At 37.2% G+C, this 23,507-nt stretch overlaps 1 protein-coding gene across 5 annotated transcripts in view; it reads right to left on the reverse strand.

The window, feature by feature from the left end:
- Positions 1–1,819: 1,819 nt before the first annotated feature.
- The window catches only part of MARCHF1 (membrane associated ring-CH-type finger 1), a 504,553-nt gene continuing 482,865 nt past the window's right edge, over positions 1,820–23,507 (reverse strand). For 4 of the 5 annotated variants that reach the window (XM_079143378.1, XM_079143379.1, XM_079143377.1 and 1 more), the window contains 2 exons: positions 21,081–21,228; positions 1,821–7,279 (listed from right to left, as the gene is read on the reverse strand). In XM_079143378.1, coding sequence (XP_078999504.1) covers positions 6,981–7,279; positions 21,081–21,228 — 447 coding nt within the window. In that variant the 3' untranslated portion in view covers positions 1,821–6,980. Of the gene's footprint in view, positions 7,280–21,080; positions 21,229–23,507 lie in introns of all 5 variants that reach the window. The other variant, XM_079143381.1, reaches the window with a different exon arrangement.

Below are 23,507 nucleotides of genomic sequence, written 5' to 3' on the forward strand. Positions count from 1 at the left end.
AATACCAGAAGTGATCTTTTAAAGACATTTAATCTGAACTTTGTGCAAAGGAAAAGTAATATGTGTGAAGACAAAATGTGTTTTCAGTTTTTTCCTTATGTGGAAAATATGTAGGAAAAATTTGCATAATCTCCCAAATGGGGTGAATGGACAATAACCTGTTTTCTAAGAGATTCCTGTGGACATTTCTTAAATTGTGATAATAATGAACTTGTATTAAACTGATTTTTCTCTTAAACATTAAACCTAATTTCTTTCCTTACAAAATGGGGAAGAATTTGGTTGTGAATTCATATTCATCAGTAGATTATGCATTATCATTTATTTTTTCCTGAGCCAGAGATAAAGGTTAGAAACAGAAGTAATCGGTCTCTGTGGTTATGTTGATCCCCACACTTATATATGTTATCTTTTGACAGAATAAATGATTTAGGCTTGCTCCTTTTGATTCTATATATTTTTTCTACTTTCTCATTGTGAAAAGTGATAAGTTTCTAAAAGGTTAAATTGACATACAACAATATTTCAAGTGCCATGAGAAACATTGATGTATTAGAATTTTGTTAGAGAAAGTAAGCACAAGTATCCTTTAGTGTGTTTTTTAAAGGATGTGATATAAATATATTTATTTTTAAGAAAAGGAAAACATTAATGTATGAGGTTAACTTAATAACTGTTTTGTTAGCAGTTTATATGAAGTGTTATAACTTTTTTACTTTTGAAAATTAAAAATAAAATTTAATTTAAAAATATCACTTCTTAAAATTTTAATTAGTTTTTAGTATGTAATTGATGTTGATTAACTTCAGTAATCTGCATATACTGATTGATTTGTGATTATAAGTTGGTGTCTTGAATTTTTGGCAAGGTTTCTTCTCTTTTTTTTTTTTTTTGTTCATATACAGTTTCAAAGTAACTGTAAAAACAGTCATGAACTGCAGTGAATAGTATAAAAACTATTTTATGTGGTCTCTATTTAAAAGCGCACACTGTTAAATGAATAACGTCAAAATGGCAGCTCGTCCTCCCTGTCAGACATTTGTTACTAGTTTCCTATGCTGTCAATGCAACAAAACAAAGCAAAACAAATATTATCTGCTAGGAACTAAAACAAGTAAGAATCTGTTGAGTAAATGAAGATTCTGTTTGGGATGGCATCATGTCACCCTTGACTTGAACAGAGTAGCCTGAATCAACTCCTCTTTAGAGTGATATTTTTAATCCTTGTTTTGTAAAAGTGATAACTTTTGTTTCCTTCATGGATACCACTTCTTAGTCAGTAGCGTATCTTTGTAGATGCTTCCACAGTTCATGGCCATGGAACATAGTAAGGTAACTCACTTTGTGTGCATGTTCTGCTACCCATTAAAAATGTAAAAACCATTCTTAGTTCATGAACAATTTTATAGGCCGAATTGATTTGCGTGTCATTGTTTGCTGACCCCTGGTCTTCCGTGGATTTAGTTTTATGAACGAACTTAGAAGTTCAGACCTGCTAACTTACATCTTTGCTCTTTTCCTAACATTCTAGTCACTTCCTTGCTTGACTGATGTACATGTCCCTTTAGAACCCTTTTCACTTCTAATAGAAGCTTTTCCTGTTCTTATGTCACCTATGCTTCAGGGCTAGGAAATTGGGTAGGTCCTTTTCGCTCTACTGTCACTTAAGTTATTTTTTTCTCCTTTAATTCTAAAGCCAGAAATCTTCCTTTTAAGTCTTCCTTGATTCTACCTTTCTCTGTTATGTCCTCCTGTGATCTGATTTAATTAGCAAGTATTATTGATTCCATTTCCAAAATGAAAATCAAATTGGCTCATGTCTGACTGTCTTGACTTACTTTCTAACCGGCCTTCCTGCTATCATCCCTGAACCCTAATGACTTCACAGGTATCCACTTAGTCCATTTAGGCAAGGCTTTGTCACAGATGACTTGCGCCTTGGAAGAATGCCCTATAATCTTCCTGGAACTCGAGGATAGAGTTTGCCATCACCTTGTGAGTTCTATTGAAGTTCAAGACTTTCCATCTCAAGCCCCTTTGGGGTACAGCTGCGGGCTGTAAAACTAGGTAACCTTACTGTGGAACCAGCAGCTCAGAAACGGGATGTCCTACCCCTTAGGCTTCCTTATGATGTCATCTGCTTTTCTGTTTGTGTCTTCCTGTGAGACAAGTATGGAGAGATGGTACCTTTGTCCATCTTTTACAGTTTTGTAATTAAACTTTCTAATGAAGGCCTGTTTCCTTACTGGCTGCATCTGTCAGCCTTGCTTAACACTTCCCACTTAGGACTTGAGTATTTATCCCCTTTGCCTGCATTGCCATTCTCCTAAGTCTTTTTAAGGCTGACAGTAACACTGTTTTCTCATCCTTCGGGTCTGAACCTAAAGGTTATCTGCCTGGCTCCAGTGTCTCTACCCTCACACCCTTGCTATGCCTTGGAAATCCCTGTGCCATCACACAGGTTAGGATCGTTAGTTGAAGCACAATAACAGTGATCAGTGATTTGGGTGTGTCTGCTATAATTCTGGGTGGTGGGGGAAGCCCATAAATTCAAATATCCAGTTTGGGCAGAAGTATGAGTTCTAGTCAAATAAAAAGACCTGTAGGCACATTAGGCCAGGCTGGTTGCTTACCCTGAATTCAGGCTTCAAAGTTGAGGCTTTAGAAAGGGACATTTTCTTTGCTGTTACCAACTCTCCCAACATGAGGAGTAGATCCCAGTGTCTTTGGCTTACTGTTTTTATCCATAAAATGATCTGAGTCCACTCAGATATCTCTGAATAGAAAAATGCTGTTATCATCTTACTTTATCTAAATCTTATTCATGAGAAAGCCCTCTATATTACATTGTGAAATTTCTTAGACTTTTTAAAAAACATTTTGAAAGACTACATTTTTATTGGTTAATTCACTTTTTATTCTTTTCCTACAACTTCTAAGGTTTGTCAGTATAATTTGTCTGGAAGTGATTATATCTAGACCCTGCCTAAAAACCAAGACCATTGTAAAATCTTGAGACTTAAAGAGTTTTGAATGTTGGAAATAGACATCTGTAGAGATCCCAGTATGTTAGGAAAAAGCATAGAAGCTACAACCAAGATTTGGATCACTTGTTTAATATACAAAGTCTTTCACAGATCATTATTTTCTTTTCCTTAGTTTGTCTTAGTACACATTATTCACAAACAGTATATTGTTAATGAAAGAGAATTAGGTAAAACTAAAAAAGGTACAAATGCCCAATCTCAAAAATTGCACACAGTTAAAATAATTTTTCTTCTTTGTTTCAATGCAATATCCAATTTCAGGGTGGGCTTTCTTTAGATGTGGAGGAAACACTGCAGCCCAAAATAACAGTACTTCCTTTCAACTATTGATATGTAAAATAGCACCATTGGGCTGATTTGAGGAAAGAAAAAAGGTTTTCATCTTTCTTAATTAAGTGTAATCCTTACAGTTATTATACAATAACTACGATAATAATGATAGTAAGTTTTAAGACCTCTACTTTGTTCGAGAAAATTCATTGGCAAGGCAAGGAAAGGTATTAAATCTGGCAGATGGGAAAACCTTCCCGCCTCATGACCATGACCCTTATAATTTCTCTTAATGATGTCATTGAGCTAATGAGCTAATTTTTCCAGCCAAAGAATAGATGTTTTAAGGGTACTAAAGAACCTTTGTAAAACAAAAAGTACAACCAAGGCCATCTCTCTAGGACCATAATCACATGTAACAGCAGCTCTGAGAGAGATTTAATGCTGGGGCATTTTGAGAAAGACTCCTTCGATTTCTACATTGCTGTCCCACATCCTTGGGATCGCTTACATTTTAATTCTTTAAAAAAATTTTAATTGCATTTTGAACTTCACTTTTTAAAAATTGGAATTTCATTTCTTTACTGCTTTAATCTTTAATCCTATACAGTGAAGGTGCTAGAAAATTAACAGTGTCAATGTCTGGAGTTCACGGTTTTGGCAATACCACAGATTCAGGTCATGATTATAAAAAGCTAGAGTTTTAAACAGTTGTAGGTTCATTCTTTAATTTCCATCCTTTGTTTCAATTCCATTTTGTTGCTTACATGAGCAGGTAAACATGCCTCAAAAAATTGTCATTCCATAGTGCAGTTTTCCTTTTTGAGTCTACCTAAAAGCACTGCCACAAAGCCAAAACTTTGCTGTGATGAAAGGACAAAAGTACCATTGCCATAAGAAATGTAAATGAATCAACATTAGGTTTTAAGTGCATGTAGTTATTTCAAATCATGTGAACCATGAACATCCATTGCAGGAAAGCTTATTTTAATGAAACTTTTGTGCAATAGATTTTTTAAAATGAAATTCAGTTTAGGGTTTTGAAAGGTCAGAAGAATAGCAGAATTAAATGTTGACTTTTATCCTGTAAGGGAGTTTTATTATTTTCTCATTTCAATAAAATCAAAACCTATGAAAGTTAATTTTGAGAAGTTAGGCATAGTTTTAAAACCATGTTATCTTTTATCACTAATATAGCAAAGCTTAGCTTTTTAGTTTAGAAATGTTTCTTAGTGTTAAATGTAGCCCTTGATAAGTAAGGTTTTATTTTAGCCAATCATCTCCCATTGTGAAATAAGCTATGCACTTATCTCCCTTGAATTTAAAATAGTATTTTCCCTGGTAATTAAGGTAAATAATACTTTTCCTTTTAGAGCAAACAAAAGAGGAATCAATATTTCTTTGTTTGCTGGTGATGAGCTTTTCTCCTGTGAAATATTTGCAGGCACCATATTGCCCTTATGAAACCACAGAGAAATGGATTAGGCAAATTAGCAGGAAAATGCAATCAGTTAATTCCTTGGGTGTGGTGCCATGATTAAATCACCCAAGCTTTGTTATTTTTAAGTATATTTATCTTCAATCTTTAAAGGGGAAGTTAATACAAAGTTTAGTTTCTTTAAGATTCTTTTTTAATGCCACCCAAGTCCTTATTTGTGCTCTAGTATTGGTCCAGTTTAGTTACCTCCACTTTGTTTTCCCTGGGCCTTACTCCATCCCCTACAAGTTTTAAGAAAGATGAATTTTAAACCTCTTGTTTCCTGACTGAATACCTTAACATTTTTCTCGCATATATACATGAATACACACATGCCACACACACACACACATACACACACACAAAAAATCAACATTGTTTACCTTTTCTTTATTTCTAGGAATGGGGCTATTTGCTCTCAGTATCAGCCACTACTAATATCCATACTGTCTTTCTCCTTTTTAAAAGCTTATTTTGTTTTCCTTTGATAATCTGTGAAGAACAAGCACACTGATAATTACAAAGTGCATCGATGTGATAATACCCAGATTTGTGCAATGTGATACCCATGCTTTGGTTCTTATGGCCATCTCTGCCTTTGACAATAACAAATATGACAGCTAATAAAAATTGCTTTTTTATGTAGGCCATCTTTCTTTGACAGGCAACTATGTTTATAATTATTAATCTAGCTCTCTGTAATATCATTCACATTTCAGTTTTATTTGAATATTTAAAATATGCAATAATCAACTGTCAAACCTAAACAACTCAATTTATTACTTATCATAGAATCTGTTGAATATTTTTGCTTCTGAACTGTCAAGGAATATACTGTCAGCTTATAAAAATAGGGTCTAGATTCTTGTCCGTAACTATTTATCAGTCAAGTTGACACCTCACGTGTATTAAGAAAAACACTTTTCATTTAATAATAGAAATACTTAATTTTTATTTCCCTATAGTTGCTTCATTGTAGCAAACAGAATTTCACAATTTCACTAAAGGCAGATTGTTTTTTATTTTCTTTTTTAAATTTTGTTTTCTTACCCTTAGAGAAATGGTAATTTCATCTCATTCTTCAAAGTAGGACACTTAATTTGATTAATTTAGTGCTTTGTGAAATCATAACCCTTTAATGAAACTTGAAAATAAAGTAATAAATTAAGCATCTATTTTGAAATATTCAAATATTAAGTGAAGTAGAACCTTAGTCTAATTAGGTCCATGCTATCCAACTTAGTTAATTCAGACTGAGGTGCATTGTAAAATACATACTGGATTTTGAAGACTTGATTTTAAAGAAATGTAAGCTGTTTTGATAATGTTTTACCTTGATGGCATGTTAAAATAACATGGTGTTAAATTATAAAAATTAATTTCACCTGTTTTAATTTTTCTAAAGGGGCTACTAGGATTTTTAAAATTTGCATTTGTGGATTACATTTGTAGTTCACGTCATATTTCTATTGGACACACTGTATTAGAGGGGCCAGATAAAATATAGGACCTGATGGTTGATTTCAACTTCTGTGGGCATTTAAAAGAGCTAATTTAACCCAATAATCTTTTGAAAATCTTTCGTTTATGACTTAAACATAATTCCAAGTATTACTATCTTCAAGTGTGTATTGCATCCATTTTTAAAACATGCATCTGTCAAAATAACCAAACTCCACTACTGCCATAAAAAGCTGTCAGCTATCAAAGAATATCAAAATGTGCATCCTCCAAGTTTGCTTCCAGTGTGGCAGGAATAATGCAGACAATTTCAGGCTTAAAACCAAATGTGTTTATCCAGGAGATAGCTAACATTACAAGACCCTTAGAAGAAATACATGTTACAAGTCAAGTCTATATTCTTGAACTTTTCCCCTGCTACTGCAAAGAGTATCATGTGTCCATTTAATTTGTCATTGACTAAAAGCACTCTTGAACCAGCAGTTCTGTATTGTCTTAGAAGTCATTCTCTAGCCATCTTCACATTTCCGTATCAAACTTCAGGGTCACTTCCAGGGATCCTGCTCATCTGATGTTTTTTCCTCCTGTCCTTTTTGAGCAAAGTAAGGAAACAGTCAGTAGGAGAAAGGAGACGATAAAGGGAGTAATGCAGGATCACTTCAGTCAATTGTAGTGGCTGAGGCTAGAAAGACGGTCTTCCGAGAAGAAACTGTCATCTGGTTCCATCAAACTGGTATGACTTCCGGAGGACCGCTCTCTGCAGATGGCAGTGAATTTGTACCCGTTTGTGATACAGGCACGACCACAGCCTCCTTGGTGTCTGTGTTTACATTACACGAAAAGTTCTTTTCCAGCTTATTGGCAGTGTCTGGACAATTTTGCACAAAGATCACACGGTTGTAGGCCTTCAGCCTGCGCCACAATTGGACATAGACTTTACACTGTACATACATGAAGACAAGACCTCCTGTGAAGCCAATGGCCACCACAACCAGTTTTGTCCAAAACGGCCATTCGAGGACACCTTTAAAATAAAAAGAGAAAGTTATCACCAAGTTGTCATTAATGCATTTGAGTATTTTTTCCTATGGCCCCATCAGAAGACCATACCTACTTATGGTAAGAGAGATAATGTTAACTACTAAGATTTATAACCCAAATTGGCTTACCTGCTTTCAAATATTCTAAATATATGGCTAAAACTGCATATGAGGAAATTTTCTCCCCTGTTATAGCAGTCACCTCTTGCATCAAGTATCTGCTTTATTTATCAGATACTGTGTGTTAGATATGGGAACTTTGACATTAATTCCTTATAGCTAAATCTTCAAGGAAGGATCATGAGCACACTGCAAGGATCAGAGTTTAAAAATTTTTAAGAATGTGAAATAATGGGCATATGTGTAGACATCTGCAGACTAATCTCTCTACCTGCTTTCCCTATGAGACAGAAGCCTGCCATATCCTTCTCACTAGAGAGACAGAATTTCTGAGGACAGATATGCAAAAGACTTAAGGTTTTAGTCACTTGTTTCATAAATTTTTTTATATTTCGTCACTAAGAATACCATCTCTTGGATATGGTGGTGCACATGTGTAATCCCAGAAGCTTAGGAGATTGAAGCAGCAGGATCACAAGTTAGAAACCAGCCTCAGCAATTTAGTGACACCCTGTGTCAAAAACTAAAAACAAAGGCCTGAGGATGTAACTGAGTGGTCAAGTGCCACTGGGTTTGTTCCTAGTACCAAAAAGAGGGGAAAAAATCCTACATATCTGTATTTTCTTCTAATTTCCCTCAGTAATGCTTTCACAAACAGTTTTTTAAAAATTATTCCATAGGAGTGTAACTACAACATTGAGTATGTTGACCACTCATAGTAAGTGTTAAATATGTGATGGTCCAAAGTCCACCCCTTGACCTTACCAACACCAGGACATAGGGGACATATTTGCTGTATGTTAAAAGTAGTCAAATGTGGATCTGTAGAGGAGGACTGTAAAAATGGGTAGAAACCACGGTGAGTCTGTGCTTCTACATTTTTACAAAAGAGAATGGAATTCTAAATCTATTTATATTTTGTGATAGTGATACTTGCTGTATGCTTCTGAAGGCAGAGTGGACAGTAGCTTTATTCTATCATAATGAAGCACTTTATAACCTAATATTAACTAGAAGTAATAGGGTGCCCTGTCAATTTCTGGTCCCCAAAATAATAAAACATGGAACATTTCTCGTATGCCCAGACCCCACAGCAAAGACAATGTTGTTGCCTTTTGCAAAGCTAATTCTGCCAGTATTGTCAGACTTTTCTATACATGATAATCATGTGGTAAGATTTTGTTTTTCCACTGTGAAAAAACTAATGTGAACTTAATAACTGTGGTAACTTTTTCATATTTTAAAATTTTCACTTTTTCTGCTTTTCCATATTTTCTTTTAAATACCTGTTGTATTTGTAATTTGGCAAAATAGCCTTTTTGAAGTTTTGACTCCTTCAACCTTTGCAAGTAAACAGTTTTTCTTTTCTTTTTAAAACGTGTGCCTCTAACTCTTCCTTTGAAATTTTGGAAGAAATGCTCTCTGAATTTAAAAAGAGTTGTTACTGACGTGAAAAATCTCTCACTACTGTTGATGTTTCATTAATTTGTTGCTCTGTTTGGCACTGTTGACCTAAAATGAGTTTCTATGCTTCTTTCAGTAGTCAAATCTGAAACTTAATTTTTAAAATAGATTAAATATATGCAAAAGAATTTATTAGAACCTTCATGGGCAGCAAAGATAAATTTTTTTCTCTAACTTCTGATTGGCAAGGACTTCCTTATGATTTAACCAATTCATGGTGTCAGCATCCTGAACATATTCTTGATCCCAGTGGAAATAATACTTGAAAATATCATTTGTCAAAGCTCACACAAGTAGAATATGGGTAATAAGAAGTCTATATCAAAGAAATCAAAATCAACAATCGGTAACCTTTCAAAGCAGAAAGAACTAGGCCCAGATAGTTTTATTAGTGTATTCTACCAAACATCTTTATACAAATCTAACATTATTCTAAAATATAGTCTGATATAAAAAGAATGTGTATCACTGAGGTTCCATGAATTCAAGTCTCTCTAGGTCAGACAGTAAAATCTCAAAGTGAGATGAGTTTTTCACCATTGAAGTATCTGGAAATTGTAATTAATGTATTTATATTTATGGAAACAAAACACCCCAAAACTATGCCCAAGAGAACTTATTGTGTCAAAAATTTGCTGTATCCCTGCAACAAATGTTCATGATCAAATATCTCCGTTTTATACTTGTGTTCAGAAGTCTGATTTCTGTCATCCAAAGCCTTTTTTAGTAAACTTTACCTAAAGTCCCATCTGTGTAGCGATTTCCCAAACTTGCCATTTTGTAACACAGATCTATGCTGTTCCATCTGCCCTCTTTACTGTACAGAACCCACCCCAGGGAGAGAAGGGTGCAGTCTCTTTTTTGAGGCTGGCAAACATAAATTCATACGGTAATTAGTGGCAACACTGTTATCTTCCTATAACTGCTGTCATAACTTCATGGTCCCTAACACCATAGTCTAGGTCAGCCTCTCAAGTTGGCACACAAAGCAAATTTCTGCCATTGAGGCTCAGGAGCAGCAAACACTTCTTCAAATATTTCAAGTTGTGTGCATAGAAATTCTATGAATGTTAACTGATTTAAATGCTACTTCAAAGTAAAATGAAATTATTCTGAATATAAAATTAGGACAGATACGGGAGCTTTCGTGTCTTTCCCTACTTGAGTCACACCTTGGAAAACTGGTATAATGGCATTGAACTTTTGAAAGGATCAGAGATCAATTATCAATATATTTATTTAACAGAAGATGCTATTTTTAGAAAACAAATAGGCAAAAAAAAAAAAAAAAAAAAAAAAAAAAAACCCATCCAACAATAGAACTTTCGATTTTAGAAACTTGAGAGTACAAAAATGGACGATCTAGATATTTTGGCAGTATTTTGTTGGTCACTTACTGCTTCCATTGTCCCACAACTAGTCTTTGATTCTCAGGATAATGATTTTCACACTGGAGGTCTGCTACCTGGATTTGATTTCTTTATACTGATGTATTTGCAACCAACATGTGTTGAGTGACAGCACTTGGTCTTATCTAGTGATGATAATGGTAGTGTATCATATGTTCTAATACCCTGCAGAAAAGTTTTCATTTAGGGATGGAAAAACATGTAGGAAATTTAAAAAACTGGAGTGTGCAGATAGTTTGCATTTATTCATAAATTTCCCAATTTGCTTATTACAGACTTTCTGAATTGTGCCCTATTTGGTAGCATCAGTTTCTCATCTAAAGATTTCACTGCATTTTTCATAATGGACTATTGGGACCTGTTTGTGAGCTATGCACATTTGCTCCACCCATTAAGGCAGGAAGCCACTCTTCAGGAACACCTGGGTAAAATTCCCTGGTTTGAGGAAACCCATACCATGCTGGCACCCTGACCTAGCTCACAGCTCCAAGTTCAAACGTAGCCCCTGGAGATGGGCGTAACCTGCCAGGCACAAGCAACCTGTTTATCTCCACTCTCATTCTGTTCCCCACAAAGGAAATCCCTATTGATTCCCTTTGGTCTGTACTGCTATAAATAAAGCAAGTGCAGGCTATTTTTTTTTCATTGTTAGAAGTCATACCCCTTTCCTTGGCTTAATCTGTCATGGCCCTGCTCTGAAAATACGTAATTCTTTCCTTTTTGTCTTCATTTCTTGACAAATTACTTTCATAGTTTTTATTTCACAGCCAGCCCATCCCTCCCACGGGTACCAACTCCCTGCCCACTCGGGATGTGGGTGGGAATGGACCTATAAGCTGTACTTGAAACATATTCCTACATATATTTATTTATTTTTGTAGCAATTGCTTATTGTCGTACATTTCAAAAGTTCAACTTCTTTATGAAAACACAGAATTTTTTTTTTTTAAGAGTACCAGGTTGAGAAATAGACATTGCTCAATTCTTAATTTTTTTTTTTCTTTTTTTGGCATTCCAGCAAAAGAAATGAACTAAAAATTCAAAGCTCAAGACCTTTCGAGGCCATCTATTTCCATTCTACCTTCTGTCTTTTGCTATTCAATGCTAATGCTGAGACCATGATCCAAAGATCTTGATCTAATAACCTATGATATCGAAATTTGGTTTGCATATTACATAGAAATAGCAGTTAACTTGCTATTTTTATTTAAAATTCTTTAGGTCAAAGCCTTTGCTTGTGATTTTAGGAGGAATTTGGACAAATAAGTATATGGAATGATTTTAATGTTCATAGATAAATGGCAGCGCACATTTAGAGATGGCTGGATCTTAGGGCTGTTCTTACTGAATTCTGAGGAGTATAGAGGTATCAAAATGTAGTTAAAAATAAAAAGAGATGAATTCCTCTCCATGTAGAGTCCTTGCATTTGGAATGCAGAAGGGCATTTTTAGCTTCTTTTTAGCTTCTTTCTTAGTTCTTGCCATCTGCATAAGAGGAAGCATTATTGGGTATGCCAACTCAGTGTCAACTACAAGTTTTCAATCACAGATAATTTTGTCCCCTAAGGACATGTGGGAATGTCAAAGGACATTGTTGATTGTCATGCCTGGAGTTGGGGTGGGATGCTCCTGATTCTTAGTAAATAGAGGCCATGAACTGAACGCCCCACAATGCATAGTATAGCACCCTTTCCACCCTGTGCCCCCAACAAAAGCATTATTCAGTCCAAAATGTCAGTAGAGCTCAGGGTGAAAATCCCTGTCGTAAAAAAGACAATCATCACTGAAGACTCTTATTAGGCAATTTGCAGGGAGGATTCAGTATACAAGTAAGATATTTTGGAGTTCTCCAAATTTAGAAGGATTTTTGCTATGAGCTATTATTTTAAGCAGTAGTTTCTGTGTTTAGAAAGCTTTTAGCTACAGACAGGAGATGAAGTGTGCTTTATCTCCCATTTTTAGGGAAATCCTCATGGATTATGTCCAACTTTCCCTTCTGTTTGCTAAATCAGACTACCAGCTGTTCCTCATAAATGCCTGGAGATCTTCCACTTCTGAGCTTTTCTCCATGATATTTCTTTTCTCTGGGTTTTGCTTCCCGACTTCTGTATGTCTCCTGCCCCACAAAACCCAACTCAGAAGTAATTCCAAGCTGGAAATGAGCTTTCCCAGTGTCCCAGTTCCAAGTTATTTCTCTACTTGTGGCATGAATTCACTTTCTATTGTAACTGTTTTAACCTTGCCATCCTATAATCTTGACAAATACAGAATTTGGCTGGTTGGTCTTTGTTTTCCATTGTGCCTTGCTCAGTAGATATTTTAAGGATGAATGAAGATTTTACAGCTTCTCTTGTCAGTTAACCTCTGCTTTTGTTGGTAGTCTCTCATCTCAGAAAAACTCTCCTCATGCCCCACCTCTCCTAGAACTAGTGACCCAAATCCATAATTTACCAGTAGTTTAGCCAGGAGTTATCAGCTGTCATTTTTTTCTGCCTCTACTGGGAAACTTAGTGTGATTCCTCTGCTTTCTTTCACATGGTAACTCTGAATCAGTTTCCTCTGCTCAACACATCCTTCATTAATCTGTTCTTGGGAAGTCAAAGCTTACACTAAACCCTTGGACTGAGTTTAGAGTGGTGAGCATCTCCTTACCCACATACAAAAACAATTTGAGTACACACTTAGTATCCAAATGACCATATTCTTTAAGAGATAGTCTGTTGTTTCTTTTGCCTTTGACTAAGTGGGCAAGATTTTTGTTTTCTATGAAAGAAATCATACAAAATTTCTCTGAAGCACAAGGATTCATTTCTATTCCTGCTTTTGTGGTTGGAATTCTGTGAGTTTCTGTAGTGTTGGGAATAAACTCTGCATCTCTTTCTTCCCAGGTATTGATGGGAAACACTATTGGGACAGAAATTGGAGGAGAAAATATTTTGTCTATCATTATTTTCCAAAGAAATAAGAATCTTTTTCTTGTCTCATAATAAATTTAATTGGTTCATTTGCATTCCATATCATCATGCTAATTCTCCAAGAAACAGCAATAAATTCTTAGTCTCAGTACATGATTATTAAAATAAATTCTTCCAGGTTTCCTTTTAATAATTGGATATATGTGATGTGGTACTTGAGGGCTGCAACATCTTAGCACACCACCCCAAAGCAATCAACATGCTAATAGCTTTTCCAGGAAAGGCTTAAGATGGTCTGCAGATTTACTCTTCAATATGATGTTGAAAACTTCACAAATTAGAGGAATCAAAATGCTACATTACTTTGTGCTGCCAAAGTGACAGAAATCAGTCCACAATTTTTAAGGAAATGTATATTTAAAGAGCAAAGTGAAAGCACTGTGGACAAAGAAAAACAGATGGCTATCACAGCTTGTTCTAGACTCTTCGAAGTCTGATTCTGGGCAAGATTTTTTTAACAAGCCAGTGGGAGAAACTAGAATGTCCAAGAGTTTGAAAGCAAAGGTAAAAATGATTGAGAAAGTAAAATTTAGAAATTAATTTTTCTCACAGAAAACAAACAAACACATTTACCTTCTATTGTCTATTGGTATTGGATCAGGAAACGTGAACTGGAGCTATTTATTTCTCCTTCAGGAACCGGAGACTGAAGCACTATCTATAAACAGGACCACTGCAACCAGTGGGCTCTCTCGTCTCCTTTGTAGTCACTATATTTTCAACTTCACGCCAGAAATGCCCTCCTTTTTTTTTTTTTTTTTTTGTACTGGGGTTAAACCCAGGGTATTCTGCCAGTAAGCTATGTTCACAGCCCTTTTTTATTTTTATTTTGACACAGTTCTAAGTTGCTGAAACTGGTCTTGAAGTTGTGATCCTCCTGTCTCAGCCTCCCCAGTCTATAAGATTACAGGTGTCTTCCACCATCCTGGCTAAACCCCCTCCTTTTTGGCTAAGAAATACCCAAATCCCAAAATGATTCAGACTTTTATTCAGTGTCTTTGCAGTCAGATCCTAATAATGTGGTTAATGACTTTTAAAAGATTTTTTTTTTTTCATGGAAAAATCTACATTTACTCCTGAAAGGTATGGGTTTTTTTTTTTCCTGAAAATCAGCTACTGTAGTGGTTATGTTTTTATCTACCCTAAATAGGTGACTATTTCCTTAATGTATTGGGCCCGTTATCTGTTATTTTCTTTGGTCTTAGTTTCTTCATCCTTGGTCGCTTGTTGCAGGAATAGCCCCCAATTGGCACAGGCTTCCCTGTACCTTTGGTATCCAGTTCCATTTTGACTCTGGTCTTTGCCATGACAGTAGCAAACATGATAAAATCAGAAACTTTAAAAATGTTTGCATATGGTGGTTTTGCTCTCCTGCTGCCTTTTTAAACACTGCAACTGCCACATGCCAGCATGCTAGAGGATAAACACACACACACACACACACACACACACACACACACACACACACACACACACACGGCTCAGCAGTGCCTGTCATCCCGGTCAATTGCCTCTGTAGCTGCTGGCTGATGCCTCAGCTCTCTGCAAACTCTGAATACCTAACTGACTTGGAGAATTGGGAGTGAAGTAAATGCTCGGGGTTTTAAGTCACTAAGTTTCAGATTTTTATTTATGTATTCATTTTTTTTAATTCAATAAAGGCCAACTGCTACATCACTTAAAAGTGGAAGTAAACATGGTATCTACTCTTGTGGTTCTTAGTGGATCTTAAATTAATAGGGATTGATGCCTCAAAATTGCTACATAAGTGTGAAGAGCTCTTACTGCTGTTTTCTGGGTGATCTGAATGCTACCGGTCTTTGGCTGACTGAGCTGCAGATTAAGAGCAGAGCTGCCTACCACTAAGATCTTTCCAACTTCACTGGAGTGTTCAACCTCTGGGTGTTCCCCTTGACTCCAGGTAATGAAAACCTATAGAATCTAAGAGGGAAATGTCCAGTGAGCTGCTAGCAAGGCTGCTAGCTAGTCAGCTTTAGATGTCCTCATCATGTGTCCCTGGGCATCCCTTCCAGTTGCAGTTCCCTCATCAGGAGAATACTTCAGAAGTCTCACTAAAAATAAACTAGAATGTCTTTAGATACATATGGAGCATATAGTTTTATTGTTATCTGTTAGGCAATATTTATGCCAAGCTTTCAGCCAAACGACAGTGACTTGGGAGCTGAAGTGTATCCGCAGGCCCCTTTCAGATTCATTTATTTTGCAGCAATATTGTTTCTTGGAAAATGTATTTCCCTTGGTGATAATATAATGTCCCCGTCCTCTCCCCTGGAGGCACAAAGGCTAGGACACCTATAATAGCTTACTCTTTAGATTTAACGTCAAATTGGGCAAACACTAAGATCCCAGGTGGGTGTTTATAGTATAGATGGAGATGGCACAAATTACTTATTTTTTCATCTTACCAGTGATCTTCAAGGTCTCTCCCGGCATTTAAGTTTGATTTCGGTTTCCTGCCTATCTTATGTAGCAGAGCATGTGACTAGAAGACACCTGGAGTGTGTCTAAAAGCCTTTTAAAATCACCAAACAGCAGAAGAGAACCTGCCTCATTTAACAGCTACAGGGACAGTGCATATTTCGAAAAAGTAGCTTACTGGATGTTGGAATGTATTTGAGTGCTTAGGTTATGCAGAGTTACAAAATGTGTTTGTATAAGGAAATGTCTGTGAGTTGATTTTCTCTTGGTTGCTTCTCTCCAGTTGGAGAAATTATTAAATAACAACAAATCCGTTTCACATATCCTTTCCTAATTTGTTTCAATGATAATATTCACTGAGTAAATGTATGAAAATGTGCATTATTTATATAAACACATTTCAGTTTACCCGATGCAAGGTAAAGTTCATGATTTCTGAGAGAGGAGTCATAAAAAGAATCTTTAGAAGACACGAAATCCAACTTCCTTGGTTTCACTGAAGAGGAAACTGTTTCAGAGAGATTAATTATTTTGTTCAAGATAGCTAGTCTGTGACTAGGACAGAAGTAGAAGTCTGGTCTTCAGATAGTTAGTCCAAGACAGTGATTATTTTCTTTGGGTTGCACTTATCTATAGGAGTGAGACACAGCTAGGAAAAAAAAAAAAAAAAAAAAAAAACACAACCGAATCTCCACTAATACCAACTGCTCTGAATAAAACTCTGTAGCCTCTGCCTCAGAGTTGTTTAGAGGCTCACAAATGAGTCAGCTGTGAAAACAAAAGCAACTCATTATGTGAGTATAAACCTTGTGGTATGTATTTTTAAATAATTCCAAGACAACTTTAAGATCTACACCTACAGTCTCCTTAATATAGGTTGAGCATCCTCAATCCAGAAATCCAAAATCCAAAATGCTACAAAATCCAAAACTTTCTGAGCACTAACACGATGCCACAGTGGGACGTTCCACCCCAGGAGATGAACTGCAGTTGAAACGCAGGTACACTAAACATATTGTGCAAAATTGTGTGTCTAAGGTGGAAGAAACACAAATGTATTTCATGTTTACACTTGGGTCCTATCCACAAGGTACTTTTTTATATATATGCAAATATTCCAAAATCTGAAAATATCCAAAATCCTTGGATAGAGGATACTCAATCTATAGTACAAATTGTTGTTAGGTTTTTGGTCTGTATTTTTGTATTTCACTTTTAACACATAAATTATATATTAGAACACTCTTCTAGAACCTGTAAAGAGAAGGCAGGAGGAACAATTGTTGCCTAAACTAGAGTTAGTAACAAGGGTGATTTGGAGTGTTAAAATTTTCAAGTTCCATATATTTCATTTATTTTACTTTTAATTTTTGTCATCATTGGGGAAAGAAAAGAGTGAAGCAAGAGAGCCATCTGGGGCATCATGCATTTTAATCTAAAAGAACAACCCTTCTAAAACATATGGAGAATTTTTTTTTCTCCCAGTATTGTCATTACAGCTCAAAAATTTTTGCTGTTTTATATTCAACCTCAATTTGGGTTGAAAAGGACAATTTGTTCCTCTCCAATTATTTCTGAAGGTTTTTCAAGATAGATTTGAAATATGTTGACCTTTAAATTATGCATTGATTTTTTTTTTTCTAATAACTTTAAGAGTAAATTCAGGATTGGCACAGTCCCAATGCCAGGGAAGATGGACATAGCAGTGGTTCAGACAAATGCCCATACTCCACTTAAATGTGTACATTAGGAAGTAAGGTTTCGAACAATTTGAACATAAATCTGAAGAGTCCTCTTCAGAAGTCACAGAGGCTCTCCTATGTGGCCTGGGAGCCGTCCCACTGGCATGTGGCTCTGTAGGGACAGCCATGGGCACCGCTTATCCATAAATACCTGCCTACCTAATTCAAAAGCTTTGAACACTCAAGATAAAAATGATGTCATTTTCATTTGCCTTTAAGAAACTGAAAGCAATTTATAAATTATGTATATGTAAAATATAATCTGTCTGCCCTAAGGGACAGTCCACTGGGAGACTGTGGTCTGAGATCTAGCAACCACCCAAAACTGAAAAGAAAATAGTCAAAGAAAATTGTGAAAGGAAAGTAAAGGGTGGAAAACCTCAGGTACAAGGCATTTACACGTCATCATGCCTTCTATGACATTGACTGGACCACTTGCCACCTCCCAGAGACGGTGAGCATGGGGGATGTGTGACCTGGACAGACATGTCCCCGCCTGTCTGAGCAGGTGAGGGGTCTGAGATAGTTAAATGAGCAAGTGCATTAATGTGGTAAATCACAGGGTAGGATAGATTCGCAACATAACTGCATTACAGGAATCATGTAAGGGATAATTAGTCTGAATCTGTGGGGATAAATCACAGGCTTTGTAGTGTACTAGAATCTCCACAGGTAATTCCAATATGCAAGTAAGGTGGAGAGCCAGGGCGGAGGCAGGTGCAGGATGCTCTTGGAAGCACATGGCAAGGCAGTGACATCAGAATTGCCCGTAGGCTTTTAAAGCACAAATTGCTCAGCTCCACCCTGGAGTTTCTGATAACACCAGTCTACCAGACTAGGAGGTTAGAATCTTCATTTTTAAAAATATCCAGGGGGTGCTGATGCTTCTGTTCTGGGGATGCATTCTGAGAAGCTAATTATCCTGGTTCATGGAGTTGAACCAGGTTTCCCACGGAGACTGCTGTTTATCTGCCAAGCCTGAGTTGGGGTGAGGGAGGTATTGGAGATACCTGAGTCTTAACTGTGTGTGCAGTGGCAGTGGACAAGAGAATCTGGGAGGACATGTTTTTCACAGAGGGCGAAGCTTAGCAGGAGTCTGCAAGTAGTTTTGAGGAGCAGAATAGATGTTCAGCCTAACTGGTGACACTTAAGTCCTGGGGGCAGCATTGTCCCACAAAGAGTTGGGGGTTATATTAAGAGTATCAGCTAAATGGGGATAGGACTTGATTTGATCTGTGGTTTTGTAAATTTGCTGTGATTACATAACTGAGCAGGTGTTGAAGGTGGAAAAACTTGTGGAGAAAGTCTAGGTAAGAAGCTTTTGCAGTGTTTGAGTTAAAAAAAAAAAAAAAAAAGTGATGGGTGACCCATGATTGGTGGCACTAGAGAAGGAGATGAATGGGCTAATCTAGGGACACATGAGGCAGAATAAACGGGATTTGGTGATTGATGTAAAGGGGAAGAGGACAGCTGAGGAACGAAAGCCACGATATGGATTCAGCTGCTGGGTGCAGTGTCGCCTTTTCCAGGGTGTTGGAGTGAGGCATGGGGTCCACAGAGTTTGGACACGTTGAGGTTGGGGCACCTGGAAGACCTTCAAACAGAGAGGCAGGTGGATGCATGGATTGGAGTGACTTATGAACTCGAGGCTGTCAGCACAGAAATGGCAGCTGAGGATGTAAGAATAGCCAGGGGGACAAGAGGAGGAGCAGGGAGACAGAAATATGGCAGGACCACAGGTCTCCTGGGTTCTGGAGAGGTCTGCTGGCTGAAGCTGAGCTGAAGTTGTAGGATAAATGGTCACATCTCACATGCCTTAAAAGTACAGCTGACTAAAATAAACCTAAGAGGAGTTTCTTATGGATGGGTTATGGGGGTCTAAGCAGGGATGCAGCGAGACTGCTGCTTGTCAATTCTAGCCCATCGCCTCCGTCCCTCACCTGTAGCAAGAGGAGAAGAGCCCTGCAGTCTACTATGACCAGGCCAAGGCACAGGGAGAGGCAGGCCACATCACCTTGGGGAAAATTCATGGCTCTCCAACACTGAGCTCCAAATTAGTCAGCTAAAAATATTAAGTCTCTACATCAGGTCTGCCCTGGGTTGCTAGGAGAACACACGAGTCCTGCGATAGTCACCCCGTGAAATTAAATGGGGATGCGTCTGCTTTTCCATCCACACGTGACCACATGGCTGCAGTGTTTATGGAACATTTTCTAATTTGGCATGGGCCAGTACCTATGGCTAGAGGGAAAGGGTTAAGAGGAAAAAAGAGAGAGAGGGAGAGAGGGAAGGAAGGAAGGGAGAAGGAAGGAAGAAAAGGGTTTACCTTGAGGGAATTTATTTAATCATGTGAATATAATATGATATTTGGAAATCAGTAATCTCTGGAACAATGTGTAATGTAGTTGCAAACAATGTAGTTTGAAATAAATGATACAGTATACAAATGAGTTAATACCGACCAAACATACCAACACCAGAGCCTCTACCCGGGCTGTTTCCTTGGCCTTTACACTTGACTTGGCAGTGTGCACTCTTTTGTAAAAGGACGGTAGGATCTGCGGCTCTGTCCCTGGCTCTTGCTCCTCCGCCCTCCTTTACCTACATAAGCCGCATCCACAGTGCATGTGGAGGGTCCTCACAGCCCCTCCTGCTTCTAGAATGCTCAGCTCAGAGCAGACCCGTGGGCTGTGTGCTGCTGCCACCAGGAAGGCCAGCCTGAAGATGGGCAGACTCCGCTGCGCTGGTGAATCGTACAAGGGAACAGGAGCAGCAGACCCCCCTCTTCTAAAATTCTCTCTTTCTTTGTTCTCTCACTTTTCTTTCTTTAATTTTCTTCTTTTTTGGGGGGTAGCATATAAATACTTTTCATGACTCTTAAAAACTCAAAATATACCATCTGAACAATTTCTCCTTTCAAATTCATCAGTTTCTTGGGGGTGTGGGACTGTTTCTCCCTGTTTCACCAGCCCTGATTTAGGCTATCTATACAGATCGTGGAGTTCAGTGAGAAAGAGGACAGGCTGTCCTCAGAAGTGAATATAAATGATATTTTATAGCTGTTGTGCTTCCCATGTTTGTTTCTCTTATAAATTATCTATCTATTTTAAATGTAAAAATATATTTTGAAACAACTGTTTTTCTAGTCTTGACACCAACCTTCACAATCACATTGGGCATAGTTAAATTTTTAAAGCATTCTGCTAATCCACGCTATCAAATTATGAAGTACTAAGAAACCATAACACATTCTCCACTGGACTGTCATCCGATTCATGCATTAAAGGAAGCAATGAGTAGGGCAAATTGAATACAGTTGGAAATCCTTCCATTCTGAGTACCATTCACCTTTTCCTCTCAGGAAGAAGCTGATCCTTTTTCTGCTCCTGGAAAACCTTAAGTGGCAAATGTCGTCTGTGAGTTTCTCCCTGCTAGGTTGTATATGAACTTGATACATCTTGCCTTACCTGGACACCCTGTGCCTTATAGTCCCAGTTAATTTGGGGAGTCCCAACTGCAAGTGCTGGCTTATTCATGCATCAGCACACCTGAACTCAAGCCCATCAACAGCTTCCCTGTCCACCTATGGGTACAACCAATAGGATCCAGGAGAGGAGAGAAAAGACACACCCTTACCATTGTCATTGCCTTGCTTGATTTCCTCCGCCGTCCGGTCTATCAACACATACAAAGACCAAACCACACAGGTGATGGCAATGACATGGAATGTGACCGAGCAGAATATTTTCCTCCTTTCACTCGTGGTCATCTGTAGTTTTTCCCACTGCAATTGGAAACAAATTACAGGAAACTGAATTTTTAACTAGAAAATTAGACTTTGATTTTATTTCTCAGACAGGGATCACAAATGGAAGGAAAACATAGTTTTGCAATTTAAGATTATACTAGTCAAATAGGTCATGATGTTTGGAGAGCCATGAAATTGTGAGACACAGAGTTAAATGTACGTTAAATATATAAAAAATAAAAATGAGCTGGAGGCTTTGGCACAAGCTTACACTTCCAACTACTCTGAAGACTGGAGGCAGGAGGATCACAAGTTTGAGGCTAGACTCAACAATTTAGTGAGACCCTGTCTCAAAATTTTTGAAAAGGGCTGGTGAGGTAGCTAAGTGGTTGAGTAGCCCTTGGTTTGTATCTCTGGTACTGCAAATATAAAAATAAATAAACAAACAAATAAATATAAACAAAAATAATTTCCCATTTTCCAAATGAATTAAATCATTTTTGTTTTACTAGTCTGTGTTGCATTTTGTAACATGAATGATATAATTTCAATATTACAAGTTTTAGAAAATCTTTCCTTTTAGGTTTCTGCCTGTCACCTCTTGTGGTAACAAGATTTTAAGTAGTGATAGGTAACATTGTCTTCTTAGATTATTTCATGACCTTACATAGTGTTGCATTCTTGGATTTAACAGGTATTTGAATGGCTGATTAACATTTGCAAGGGAGAGTCAACATTTTCTATTCATAACTCTTTTAGAAAAACAAAATTTTAACATGCAAGCCATGGAAGACAACCTCCCAGATCCCCTTTGGAAATGACCTTGATTTGTTGCCGCCATGAGAATTACAAATGCTGGGACGACAGTTGTCCCTTAGTCACACTCCTCAAAACGTTGAGGACTGCTCTGTAAGGCTGGGAGAGAAGGAAGGTTACGAGTTGGTAGAAGTGAAGCTTATATGAGGATATGTTTCCCATAGTTGAAAAAGTAGCCTCTCAAAATAAATTTGAATCTTTTTTACCCATAGCATCACTTCATTTCCATGTTAGGAATCATGTCTTTATTTATTTTGCCTTACTGTATTTCCAAAGGAAAAACAAATCACTATGATTTTATCAGATATGAATTAATATTCAAAGCCCTTAGTAACTCAAGATTCTTTATATTATTATGCCCTTGCTAAAACAAAGTCTTTAGAACTTCCTCGACCCCACCCCAGCAACACACACATAGAATTTGATGCATGACTCAATTAAAAGCAAGAGGGCATACATCAGGCTGCTAGTCCTGGATCTGCCACCAGCTTGAGACATGACTGAAATTGCTCACTCTCTCTGGGCCGCACTTGCCTCATCTTCATGAGAAGCAGATTATGGCAGAGGCCATGGCAGAGAGGCTGGGGAGGAGCGCAATCATTCTTCACTTCTTCCTTTGTTAACAGGCTAATTCTACTAGGGTCAACATTATGCTCAGCTAAAAGCTGCCTTTCCAACCCTCTTGGCAGAGGTAAACTTTGGCTATTTTCCACCAATGAGATATCAACAGACATCTACAGGAACGTTGGGTTTTTGCTCCTGGGTATAGGGATTGTTCTTTTTGTGTTTGCTTCATAGGGATCTATTACAGCTAATTAACCATTTATACTCCTTCCTGTACTGTTGCATCTTATGTATTACTCTAAGTATAATAATGGAGAGATCTTTGTGGTTAGGAAATAAATAGACATTTCAATCTAGACTGTGTTTTGAATTGAACTAATTGAGAAGATTTTAGCATTGCTTTGGCTTTTATCAAAACTTCACATCATATTTGTGAAAGACTGCTTCTTAAAATCTTGTTTTGGCATTTATTTATGACAATGTTAGTTTGAATAACCTGTATCAACATAGAGTTACCATTTGGTAACAGCATTTTGTGGCTTACTGAATAGTTCTTGAATTACTTCAGAATTCTGTATGACCAATAAAAAGGGTGAAGTGGTACAGAAAAGCAACTTAAGCTGTTCAGATTTCTAAAACGTTCCAGTGTATGAGAATACCCTCCATAACAAAATATTCCTACCAAGTCCATCCTCAATTGTAAAAGTGCCCATAAAAAAAAAACAAAACCTTAAAATGAGATTTCTTTTACCTAAGGAGTAATTTGATGAAATGACTGGAACACATTTAAAATCAATGAACCTCCAAGAGAAAATATCAGTGGATCTGACAGAGATGGACCAAATCATTTGTAAAGACTCCTTCTAATTCCAGATGATAGAAGCTCCAAATGTATTTCCTCTAACTGGCATTAGAAGTGGTATTTTAAGGAGAAA

The sequence above is a fragment of the Sciurus vulgaris genome, assembly GCF_902686455.1.
Source record: "Sciurus vulgaris genome assembly, chromosome: 5".
Classification (NCBI taxonomy): Eukaryota; Metazoa; Chordata; class Mammalia; order Rodentia; family Sciuridae; genus Sciurus; species Sciurus vulgaris.